We start from the raw sequence: 13,065 nt of genomic DNA on the forward strand, positions 1-13,065 counted from the left end.
TAGAGGTGGAAAGAATAGGGACTGTGTGTGGGCGTGGAGAGTTAAAAGCCCCCAAATAGAGTGCTGAGGTTTTGAGAGCCGCAGCTTGTCTTGTATGAAATCTGAAGTGGTTTGCATTGAAAAGTAGCCTTGGAGAGCAAACAGCTTTGACTTTTATCCTTTCTGCTAAACACCCATCCACTTCCTTCTGCCATCTTTGGTCAAGGTAGTCTCCTTTGCTAAGTTCTGTTGATTTTGAAAGCTGAAGGATGGCCAAGGAGGTTCTATAAGAGCCACGGCACTTGAGAGAAAATATGCACGCTTTGCTAAAAAGGGGTTTTAAATAAAGAAGTTTATGGTCTTTGATCCTCACCACTTTCGCCCTCTTCAAAAACAGGTGTCGAGTGCCCCTCTTTTCCGTTCGACCCAAGAGAGCCTTGGGAACAGGAAGGAAGATGGATTTGGCCAAGTGATACTTGACGGCTCTTTTGCCGTGAAATGAGATGGGGATAGAAGGAATCTGACAGAAAGTGGCAACATGCTAGAAGTTTATAAAATTATATTGGGCTTGGAGAAAGTGGAGGGAGAAAGCTTTTTCTGCCTCTTCTTAGAACACTAGAATTTGTGGACATCCAATTAAGCAGAATGTTGGAAGATTCAGGACAGATAAAAGTAAGTAGTCCCAGCTACTCCCACAGGAGGCAGTGATGGGCATTACCTTGCATGACTTTAAGATAGGATTGGACGATTTCATGGAGGAGAAGGTTATCAATGGCTACTAGCCGTGATGGCTATACTCTGCCTCCATGGTTGGGGGCAGGAATACTTCTGAATACCAAAACCACAGGAGACCTTCTCCAGGCCTACCCAATGGCCACGTGATAGACACAATTTTTGCTTAAGGCTTACACATGGAAAATGCATCTGATGTGGGACTGCACCCTCAGCAAAAAGAATGGGGCACTTGGAGCCAATACCATCGTTGTGTGCATGTAACTGGGTTTGGAGTGAGATCTCTGCTTAGCTCAAAAACTCACTGGGTGTCCTTGCATGTTGCATGCTCTAATCCATCTCAGAGATTGTTGATGGGATGTGTGCAGGGGGCAGATGTTCTGTACACTCACATATACCCTTCAACATTTCTCTGATGAAAATAAGGATGTTCTATTCAATAACAACATTTATACCCCACCCATCTGACTGGGTTGCCTGAGCTACTCTGGGCAGCTTCCAACATAAATAAAAACATTAAACATATAAAAACTTCCCTATACAGAGCTGCCTTCGGATGTCTTCTAAACATTGTGTCTCCTTGGCTCAGGGGTCGCATAACTCCATTCCCTCCAACATTTGTCCAATGGAAATACAGTGGTGCCTCGCAAGACGAAAAGAATTCATTCTGTGAGTCTTTTCGTCTTGCGATGTTTTTCATCTTGCGAAGCACGGTCCGTCGCAACTGCGCCTCTTCAAGTGGCTTTAAAAAAAAAGTGCAAGATGTTTTCGTCTTGCGAAGCAAGCCCATAGGGAAATTCGTCTAGCGAAGAAACGCAAAAACGGAAAACCCTTTCGTCTAGTGAGTTTTTCGTCTTGCGAGGCATTCGTCTTGCGGGGACGTCCTAAGTAAAAGTGGGACATTCCAGGATCCAATCAGAAACCGGGACACCTTCTGCAAATCCAGGACTGTCCCTGGAAAATAGCGACACTTGGAGGGTATGTACTCATCTAACCTCCTTGGAGGAAGGGTAAGATAAAAATATAATAAAATATAGACTTCCCATGTATAGGGCATAGGTAACTATTATTGCATGATGGTCATGTAGGTCTGGTTGCTGTCATTCCCAGTGGACCGGAGAATGCGTTCTTGTTCATCTGTCGCACGCAAGCTGTACACTGTGAACCAACCCACAAACAGTCTTTGGACTGCAAACTAGCAACCTCAAGAACAAGAGGGGCAGCACAGAGGTACAATTAAAACGTAGGTGCTATTTTACTGTATCATTGATTGGTGTTCATTTATCTTAGCAAAGCTAAGCCTCCCGGTATGGAGATGTTGGGAAATCTTATTAGGCCTACACATGATCTATTTTATATATATATATATATATATATATATATATATATATATATATATATATATATATATATCTCAGAGACACAGCAGTGGTGCCAATTTCCCTCTTTGGTGCAAAATTCCCAGTTTGCTCTGGTACTAATTACACAGCATTCTGTGCATGGATAAGTGCTTAATCTTAGAGCTGTTGACACTGGAAACGGCCCAGTCTAGCCTGGGGTGGATATTAGTGAAGGGAACTTGGCCTTCACAGCTAATACCACATCATGTGTTGCACAAATGTTCACTTTAGTTGCAGGTAATGGATTTCCGACAGCATCTGGGATCTTTCTGTGGCATGTCTAATCTGGAATAATATATGACCCAAGCACTTTGCCGTATCGGGTTCCCCCTCAATTTAAAATAAAATTAATATTGTTTTAATTCTTGGCTCAAACTTTCTGAAATAAAATGCAGCCCCTCTTGTGTTGCGCTACCTAGCCAGTCCTTCCCCAGTGATCAAACCCTGGCCGCAGGCTGGGTTATTGCAATGTGCTTTATGTGGTTCTGCCTTGAAGATTAGTCAGAAGCTCTAGCTGGCCTAGAACACAAGCCTGACTCCTGTCAATCACTAGGCAACACATTAGTCATCACCTACATGGTTTCTAAAATGTAAACTGCAGGTGCAGGAGTCATGGCCCCATCAGGGGTTGGGAGCTTTAACTGCTTGGCCTGCTCCTGATTGGGCCCCTGCAGCTGCAATTTGTACCTAAAACAGCATCTTCCCCAGTATCAAACATCTTGAGCTCTATGATTGGCAGGAGTCTCTGTTGGTGGTGCTGCCAGTGGGGGTTGTCCAGTAGGTGGTGACTTGTGACAGGGCCTCCTTGGTGTTGACCAGCTGTTTTAACAATCCAACTACTGTATTGTCTATTAATGATCCATTTGCACATCACATCCTTCGGTACACACCAACTCCCATTTCCCCCAGGATACTGCTTACATTCAGTTCAGACTGTCATTCCATCACAAGTGTGCTTGAATTTACTTGATCGGTACAGACAGGAACAAGATGGCCTGCACCACACTTAAGAATCTGTGTATAGGGAGGTATTGGGACTCGTTCCCAGGCTTGCTTGGGTACACCTGTGTACGATGGATCCAGACCCACTAGCACCCCAGAGTGGCTGGGGAAACCCAGACAGATGGGCAGGGTATAAATAAAACAACAACAGCTTTGATCCCAGCCTTGCAGCAGACCTTCATAGGAAAGTAGGAAGAACCACCCCAATTAGCTATGAAAGGAATGGCATCATCTTGTTTCAAGCAAGCCAGTGACGGAGTCAAGGATTTTGCTAAGGTTCTAGTTCAGGGGTCAGCAAACTTTTTCAGCAGGGGGGCGGTCCACTGTCCCTCAGACCTTGTGGGGGGCTGGAAAAAAAGAGAAAATGAACAAATTCCTATGCCCCACAAATAACTCAGAGATGCATTTTAAATAAAAGCACACATTCTGCTCATGTAAAAACACCAGGCAGGCCCCACAAATAACCCAGAGATGCATTTTAAATAAAAGGACACATTCTACTCATGTAAAAATGCGCTGATTCCTGGACCGTCCGTGGGCCGGATTGAGAAGGCGACTGGGCCACATCCGGCCCCCGGGCCTTAGTTTGCCTACCCATGTTCCAGCTTCTCCCTGAGTTTTGGAAACCGCCTGGCAGAAACCACTGATTCAAGTTGATTCCAACCATTCTGGACAGAAAAATAACTTTTCCTTGGGTAGTTTTGTGCTTTAAGAGACAACATGAATCTCAAGGACAATAGACACCAAATAAAGGATAGTTTTATTTTATTTTATTTACTAAACATTTGATTTCCGACTCTTGAGCATAATGTTGTGTAAAGGAAAATGGGGAGAGATCATGAAATGGAATGCCCATATATCTGCATGTAGTCTTGGGAGTGTCGAAGCTTACTAGCTTGAACATAGCTTAAAAAAACAACATGCAAGAAGTGAAATCACATCTATCCAGGAATGCCAGTGAGGTCTTGTCCTATTCTCAAGCTTATTCACCTCTATAAGAAGAGGATACCTTCTAATCAAGAGCTGCTCCTGAGCTCTCCTGAGTTATGGAATGGACACTATTTTTACAGTACAAGTAAACACCTTTGGACCGCTCATCTTAGTTTCAGCAGCCAGTCTTGTGCACCTTCATCAGCAGAGGCCCATGGCTCAGTCCAACAGAAATGAAATGCCAAGAATTGATGCCTAGGGATTCACCTCTACACACACACACACTCTTCTCCTCCACTGCTAGCAAAGCCATTCTGAGTTAGTGAGTTGAAGGTCCCGCTCTCTCAGTCACTCCACAGGCAGGAGTGCCTATGGCAGATGTTGCTTTGGATTCATCCACTTGGGAATCGGGGATCAAAAATTCCAGGAGGATGTCTGCGAGGCAGTAAACCATGTGCCTGAAAGAAAAACACAGGACTTTAAGGGGGCTTGGAAAGCCTAAGGGATATTCCATGCATGAAGGCCTGTGCTGGTGAAAAGGCGACAGCCTGAGCTCAATATAGACTACAATGAAGAGGGAGAAGTACTGGATGACTTGTGCCCTAGTGAGGGATACTGCTGAATCGGCTGGTTTGGGGAATAGCCACCACTGAGCTCGAGAGCACACATGTCACCTGCAAAATGTCCTCGGTTCAATCTTTGGCATCTCCAGGTAGGACTGCTAAGAAAAACACTTGCTTGGAACCCTGGAGGGCTGCTGTCAATCAGTGTAGACAGTACTGAGCTAGGTGGGCCAATGGTCAAGTCCTTCTTTGCCCTAAAGTAAGACCTAGAAGGGCTATTTCCCCCTTCTTCCTATCTGTACGTCCTATCAATGAGCTGCCAAGCACAGCAGTGCATACAGAGGAGCCATAGAGAAGTGCTGTCCATAAGGTGAGGTCTTGTGGAGAAAGGAACCCCCTCCCCATCTCCCCCAGGTCTTATAAAGAAGAAACCAGTTCCCACCTCAAACAGAACTAGCTCCTTCCTAGGAGAGAGATGATATTGCCAGCTCCCTTGGTCTGATCTGCAAATCAACTTGGCAGAACACTATAAATTGCAGTTTTTGTTTTTGTTTTGGGGAAAACATGAGATGCTCAGCTATTGCAACAGTACAGAATAAGAAGAGTTTGGATTTGATATCCCGCTTTATCACTACCCGAAGGAGTCTCAAAGCAGCTAACATTCTCCTTTCCCTTCCTCCCCCACAACAGACACTCTGTGAGGTGAGTGGGGCTGAGAGACTTCAGAGAAGTGTGACTGGCCCAAGGTCACCCAGCAGCTGCAGGTGGGGGAGCGGAGACTCGAACCCAGTTCACCAGATTACGAGTCCACTGCTCTTAACCACTACACCACAAAGTATACCCATGGCAGCTATGGATGATCCAGAGCGTGGAGGATAGCTAAGTTTAGTGCCCACAATACATAGCAAAAAGGCGCTCACACATGTTCCTTTTCTCTCTCAAATATTCTGTTGCGCTTATGTCCTGTTTGAGGGTTTCTCACAGGGCCACCAGATTGGCCCCTGTGATAAGAGGATCCTAGATTAGATGGGCCACTGGCTTGAGCCAGCAGGCTCTTCTCTTGTTCTTTTGTTAGATTAATCTGATTGTCCCCCCACCAGCACCTAAGACGCACCAGGGGTCAGCTTGGCACATCTCAGAGTATTGCTAAAGCAAAGCATTCCATATGATCCCTGGGCAATTTGATGCAAGGTTTTTGGTTTTTCTTAAGCTACCCACTGTACACATGTCTTTATTCATCTGCAATGATGCCATGTTGCCAAGGTTACCTGTTTATGATAGGATGTTGCATGGACTCCAGGACTAGGCTCCAACTCTGTCGACATTTACTGGTCCCAAGGATTTCCAGGATTAATTCTGTTGACATCAGAGGTTGGCATGAATTCCCAAGTACAATGTGGATCTTGCAGTACAATACAAGGTGCAATACATGGAGGAGTATGCAGCGAGCATTAATTCTTTGGATACCAAAAATATGTTTAGAACTGAATAAATATCACCAGGAGACAAATGCCTCTTGAGTGACTATACCAGCTTTCTCCATCCAGATACCTTCCAGATGTTCTACTGCTGGTTTATTGCATTTATATCCCAGCTTTTCCTCCAAGGAGCCCAAGGTGGCATACACGGTTCTCTTCCTCCTCATTTAATCCCCACATCAACAACCCTGTGACGTTAGGCTGGGAGGCAGTGACAGGTGGAAGGTCACCCCCTGAGCTACATGGTTGAGTGGGGAGATTTGAACCCTGGTCTTTTCCAGATCCTACACTGGCTTCCAGGTCCTGTTACACTACCATTGGCTTTCTGCTTTGGATTACATTTCCCATCAGCCCCAGACAATATGGCAAATGGTCAGGGATGATGCAAGTTTAGTTCAAAATACCTGGAGGGACCCAGTTGGGGTTGGATGAAGCACTGTCTAATGTCCCTAGATCAAAGATCAGATCAGGGTTGTAGAGGTCATGGTTCTACTAAAGGTGACTTGCCATAAAAAATATATGATATTGAGGTGGAAGAAACGAACAGGGTTGGGGGAAAGCAAATTCAGATAAATTCAACTCTTTCACGCTGTTGCATAGTGAAGTTAAGCGATGACCATGTGAAATGGTCGTTGGAAGAGGAAGTTCTGAGAAGTCAGAAGCCAAATGGCAATTGGTCTCGTCTGACATGAGGAGCTTTGTTGTCTTGCACTACGGAGCGGATGGCACTGTGGTCTAAATCACTGATTCTCTTGAGCTTGGTGATCAGAAGGTTGGTGGTTCGAATCTGCGTGACGGGGTGAGCTCTCGTTGCTCTGTCCCAGCTCCTGCCAACCTAGCAATTCAAAAGCACGCCAGTGCGAGTAGATAATAGGTACTACAGTGGCGGGAAGGTAAACAGTGTTTCCGTGCGCAGTGGCACTCGTCACATGTCCGGTTGCACCAGAAGTGGTTTAGTCATGCTGGCCTTGGAAAGCTGTCTGTGGACAAACGCCAGCTCCCTTGGCCTGAAAAGCGAGATGAGTGCTGCACCCCATAGTCACCTTTGACTGAACCATCCAGGGTTCCTTTACCTTTTTTACCTTTTCGTTGTCTTGCCCCTCCCTCAGATGCAGCCAGATGGAATGGCTGCTGAAAGAGGCAATTCTGACAAAGACGGAACCCCTAGGGCATGAGACTTAGCCAGGTTGGTGAAGACAGCCTTGCTGTCTCAACTCTCCCTCTGATGCAACTAGGTAAAAACTGGACCCACCCATGATGGCCAGGTGAAAACTGGTATCCACCCAGTACCTCTGATCCAACAGACCTATTCCATCATGCTCAATACATAAAGCAAAGGAAAACCTAGCTTAAGATGGGCTTGGGAGTTCTACACCACCATGCTTGCAGCACCAGTTCATTATAGAATCACAGAACTGGAAGGGACTGCAAGGTTCATGTGGTCCAGCCCACTGCAAGGCTGGAATCACAGCTTAAGAATCCCCAACAGGTGGCCACCCAAGCTCTGTTGAAAATCCTCCAATGAAGGAGAGTCCAGCAACTTCCTATGGAGTCTGTTCCATTATTGAATGGCTCTTATCAACTCTTTTCTTGTAACTCGAATCCATTGGTTCATGGGAGCAGCAGGAAACAAGCTTGCTCCAACTTCCATGTGGAAGCCCTTCAGATATCTGAAGATGGCTATCACATCACCTCTCAGTCTCCTCTTCTCCAGGCCAAACATACCCAGCTCCCCTCAACTGTTCCTATAAGGCTTGGTTTCCAGACCCTTGATCATCTTGACCCAGACTCTTAAGACTCTTGTTTCACCCGCAAGGAGGGTTGGGGGGAAATCAACTCACTCACCAGGCAGAATCCCCATGAGAATCTGTAAGGCCTGCCTTTCTGCTGCAGCCTTCTGTTCCTCTGTTCTGAGTGGTTTGGGGGCTGCAGGCAAGACCCCACCAGGCCATATTGATTCCTGGAGCAACCTAAGGTATTGTACCCAGCGCTGAGTGCAGGTCAGATTGTCCACCTGAACTTCCAGCCACCTGTAACCAAGAAAAAAAGGAAGAAAAGAAGAGATTGGGGAGCAAGTTTACTATGCTGGTGCTTGTGCTGCTATTTTAAAAACCTGATGCTTCACAATAGGAACACCACACAGACAGCAAAGGGGCTAAAAATAAAGACGCCGACCGACCCAAACACAGGAGTTTTTTCATCCGGGGTGCTCGAGAAAGGATTTCTGCGCCAGGATTTTGCGCAAAGATATCTCGATTGTGAATATAAAAAGATAACCAACCCATGACTGAGGCATGACCTGTACTTCAAAAGAGAAACGGACCGTGCCGGACCAGAGCAGCTTTGAGCCAGACAGTATAAAAAAAGAGATGGAGATAGCAAAGGCAAGGGGTGTCGGCTTCCCATTTGGAGACACATAACTTGTGCATGCCGTCATGGCTTCTGCATTTGAAACAGACACGGACGGAGGATGAGCCCGTTGCTAAAGGGAGAGCTGCTCTAAGACCAGAGCTCACGGTGATGGGAGGCAGGGCCAGTGCCAAGCATTTGGTGTTGTTACGCAACTGCTGGGGGGCCACACCCTGGCAGGGTGCCAACCGCAGACCCCTTGTGTCTGTGGCCCATATTTGCTGTTGCTGCCTTCGTGGCTACTAGCTATGTTGGCTATGCTCTGCTTCCACAGCTGGAGGCAGCAGGGCTTCTGAATCAGCAGCTGCCAGAAGCTACAGGAGGGGAGAGCTCTTGCACTTGGGTTCTGCTTGTGGGTTTCCCACAGGGAATCTGGTTGGCCACTGTGAGAACAGGATGCTGGACAAGATGGGCCGTTGGCCTGATCCAACTGGACTCTTCTTATGATGACATGTCCAAGCGCTGAGCATGGAGTTGCAGAAGCCTCCACCTGCCTTCACCTCTTCTTTTGGACAGTGGTGTGGACTGGGCGCAGAGCCAAAGTCCACAAGGCAAGGAGGTAGTCCCTATTGGAGCCAACACTGAGAGGACAGCAACAGAAAAAGGAGGCCCCACCTTCCACATCCCATTATTATCACCAGCAGATGGACTGGCAAAACTTTTGGCCAAACAGTTATGTACATGGCTCCCCTTCCCCCTCATTTAATCACTGCAACGAATGAATGAACGAATGGATTTATTACAGTCATAGACCAGAAATTAATTCCCACAACCACCCCGTTGAGATAGGAGAGGCTGAGAGGCAGTGTGACCAGCGCCCAACACCACACCCAGTGAGCTTCATGGCCCAAGTGGGGATTTGAACCCTGATCTCTCCCAGGTCCTAGTCCAACACTCTAACCACTACACCACACTGAGGGTTCTGGAAAAGGAAGTTTATTAAGCATTCACCAGCCCTCGCCAGCAATTCTCAAGGAATCCACAAAAAGAGAGATAAATAAAGCTCAGAAGGGCCACCCTAATCCTTTATGGAGATTACCCCGGTTTCTGCAAAGGTAGTCGTTTCACCTCTGCAATATCTCCTCTCAGTCATCTGCCAGTGCTGCAATAGTCCCTGCTTGCTGGAGACCAGACTGATCTACGTCGAGCAAGTTGCTAAATAGTGTGCGAGGAAGAGAACAAAAACCCCGAAATCGCCAGTAAATCAGCGGCTACAAAGCACTCAAGAGCCCTTCTTAAGGGCTGGCCAAGAATAGAAGAGAGTGGCTCGGTATTTTACTGGAAATGTTCTCCTCGCCTACCCTGTAAAAGTTTACAACGGTATAAACTGTGAACAATGTGTTCTGTACCCCTGGCCGGAGGACAGTTTGATGAAGTGTTTGTTTAGCAGAGCTGTGATCCTTCCTGACCCCGGAGGGATGGGAGAGGAGTGCAGCAGGCTCCCAGATGTGTCTGGTAGAAGGAGCAAACGTCTCAAGCCCAGGCCCAGCTTCCCCTTAAGGCAGTGAACATCTGGAGACAGAGGGAGCCTCAGTGGTCCAAGGCAGTATATCTCAGAATGTGGGAGGAACAGCCCTAGTTCAGCGGCAGAGCACCTGCTTTGAATGCAGAAGGTCCCAGCCTCAATCCACAGCAGCGTCTCCAGGTGGGGCAGGGGGCAGGCTCCCTGCCTGAAACTCTGGAGAGAGCTGCTGCAAGCCAGTGTAGGCAACGCTGAGCTAGACTGACTCAGTGTATGTTCCTAATTCAAAATAGTAGAAAATAGACAAACGAATAAGAAACTTGCTCAAGAGTCCAGCCCCTGTTAAGATCAGCACAACATGCTCTGCTTAACATTCCTTCTCTCCACATTGAGCAAACAAGATAAGGACGCATGTGAGGACTGGGGAATGCAGCAAAGCCTTCTTGTTTGTGACCCCCCTGCCTAACCAAAAATGCTGCCAGAAGAGGCCTGCCAAAGCACGCTTACATATTTTGGAAAAGTGCTTGAAAGCCACTAAAATGGCTTCGAGTGACTTCCTGATAAGAAACATGTATTTTTAGCAGGGCCTCTCTTTATCCTCTTATTTCAGCAAAGTTGAAACTTGATGTTGCATTTTAATTGAGGGGTTATTGTTGTTTTTTTGCTGCTTTATGGTTACTGAGGCTTCTTCAAATAGATAAACAATTACAAACTCATTCCTGCCCCCCACCCCACCCCTCTGGGAAAGATTCTTAGGGTGAGCTTTGAACAAACCAAAGGCCAATGCACTGAATTCAGTTCAAAAGTCTTGCAGAACACTTTGTGCAACTTTACTAAGGAGTTACTGGGTCTGCCTGGGAAGGCTGTTGTTCAAAACCTAGCCAGCCATTGAGTCGCTGGATGGCTCTGGCGTTTCATTTATAGAAGGCAGGGTGGAATAAAGACCAATCACATGAATGCACACTACGAATGCAAACACTCAAATCACTTTATCCTGGGGAAGGTGGCTACACTGTGATCCTCCAGATGTTGTCAGACTCCAACTCGTATCAGTCCTGGCAAACATGGCCTATAATCGGAATTGATGGGAGCTGTATTCCAGCAGCATCTAAAGGGCTGGAGGTTAACAACTCTATTCCAAGGTCAATGGAGGGTGATGGTGCAGGGCTTTCCTTTTCTGCTTGCATTTTTTATAAAAATAAAACCCCTTTCCTGAACAATAGGAATGCATTAGTCAAAGGGTAGTTTAACCACATTATCTTTAAACTTAGCTGCCTGTTTTATCTGCGGTGAAAGGGCTCTTTTTTGTCCTGCATCCATGGACTAATTCCACCACACCCTCCCCATTTATTATCTCTCTTATCTCTCTTGCTTCTGAGCTGGCCCATGGAAGTGGGTCAATTGATGCTCCCTCAAGGGAAGGGGAGGACCTGGCTTTGGGGTCATGAGCTGTAAATCAGCTGTGGAAATTGCTTACAGCAAATGCTTAAGCCCAAGGAACCATTCATGTGTCCTGCTACTAGTCTGTCTTAAGTAAAGCTCTCCCTCGTGTTTCATAAATGGGCACCATGGTCCCCACCCCCTGGCAAGCAGGCACACCTCTGGCCACCGCAAGCCACCAAGCTGCCAATGTGAATAACAGAGCACAACTGGAACAGCACTGAATTGGAAGGAGGGCAGCCAGGCAGCTGCTCTCGTACTTAGTGGCGAGAAGCCCTCTTTGCCCAGAACATTATAGCTTCTGTAATAAAAAAGAACCAGGCCGTGATAGCTGATGGGTTACATCTGCCATTGCACAGGAGCCAGGCTCGTTTAAAGGAGCATTGACGTCCTTGGCTTGTGGCTGCTGGAAGATCCTGCCAGGCATTTCGGAGGCACTATAGCAACCGAAACCTGGGGTGTCCGAAGGCCAGATTTCAATATGCTTCGCCTCCTTCTGCCTTCCTCTGATCCCAAGGAGAGCTGATGTCTGGAGGCGGAAAGTAAGTCCCCTGAATGTTTCACAGAATCTGAGAATCAAAGATTTGTAGGATAGGAAGTGACCCCAAGCTACTTGGAAGTGTGTCCCATTCTATTCACGAGCAGGTTTGAGGAATCCATCTAAACCAGGATTGGAAACCAGGACCAAACTGGTTTTTAAAGGATTGCTCAAACCATGGTTTGCCAGTTTGGACTAAACAGCAAACTGTGGTTTAGTCAAAAAATGTAAAGATGAGCACAATGTAAAGGGATGTGTGTGTGTGTGTGTGTGTGTGAAGGGTGCATTGGGGGAGGGGTTAATGAAATCCTTAAGCCCCACCCTGACTCCATCCCAATTTTTGTCGAACTACGTGCTACTCTCATTTTAAAAACAGTAGCTGGGTGGGCATCGCAAAAGGTAAGGTCAGACCCTCCTCCCAGACCTCAAGCACTGAGAGGGAATAGGGCAGGGGAGGGCACGAACATATAGATTGTTTCTTGATCCTCCAAACCGTAGTTTGGTGGGTTGGAAACATGACCTTAGACTGCATTGCCAGGGGTTGGACTAGATGGTCCTTTGGGTCCCTTCTTTCTACAATTCTATGATTCCATGACTGCAGCTACTGACCAGAAGGAGTCACCTGAAAGGAGGATGGGCAGACAGGTAAATGGAGCCCAAATCCAATCTCCCCAGCAGGATGCTGAGCTCCCCAGATGGCCCTGGCAGAAGGACGGCTGACTCACCTGCCCCAGGCATCTGTTCTCGGCAGTCACAGGGCTGGTGGGAGCAGGTGCCTTGGGAAAGCGCCTAGCTCTGGCCCAGCTGCATGGACACACTCCCAGGCGGGTGGCTCAGAGGCACCCCAGGCAGCGTTTCAGACTTGTGGCACTTTGTAGTAATAATAAAAAAGCATGCGAGGAACTCGGGCCTTGCCAAAGTCTTTTATTTTCGCCAGCTTCTCTGGCACACAAACTCTGCAAGCGCTGCTTGGAATTGCAGAGGGGCCTAGTGGCTTGGCTGCGTCCATGGCAGCCTTTTCAATTTGTGCTTTCCTCCACCCCACCCAAGGAAAGAGAGACAATCCAGCCACAGGGCTAAGGCTGCTCTCCAAGGCACAACCGCTCCTGAATCACCTCGTAGGGCTGCCCTG

At 47.3% G+C, this 13,065-nt stretch overlaps 1 protein-coding gene across 1 annotated transcript in view; it reads right to left on the reverse strand.

Annotated features, from left to right (window-relative positions):
- Positions 1-3,868: 3,868 nt before the first annotated feature.
- Positions 3,869-13,065, reverse strand: part of SNX19 (sorting nexin 19) — a 43,701-nt gene continuing 34,504 nt past the window's right edge. Inside the window, exons 9-11 of the mRNA XM_082201381.1 lie at positions 7,930-8,114; positions 5,875-5,962; positions 3,869-4,501 (exon numbers count right to left, since the gene is read on the reverse strand). Of these exons, the coding sequence (XP_082057507.1) occupies positions 4,363-4,501; positions 5,875-5,962; positions 7,930-8,114 (412 nt within the window). The 3' untranslated portion in view covers positions 3,869-4,362. The remainder of the gene's footprint in view (positions 4,502-5,874; positions 5,963-7,929; positions 8,115-13,065) is intronic.

This window comes from Podarcis vaucheri, assembly GCF_965113315.1.
Source record: "Podarcis vaucheri genome assembly, chromosome: 15".
Classification (NCBI taxonomy): Eukaryota; Metazoa; Chordata; class Lepidosauria; order Squamata; family Lacertidae; genus Podarcis; species Podarcis vaucheri.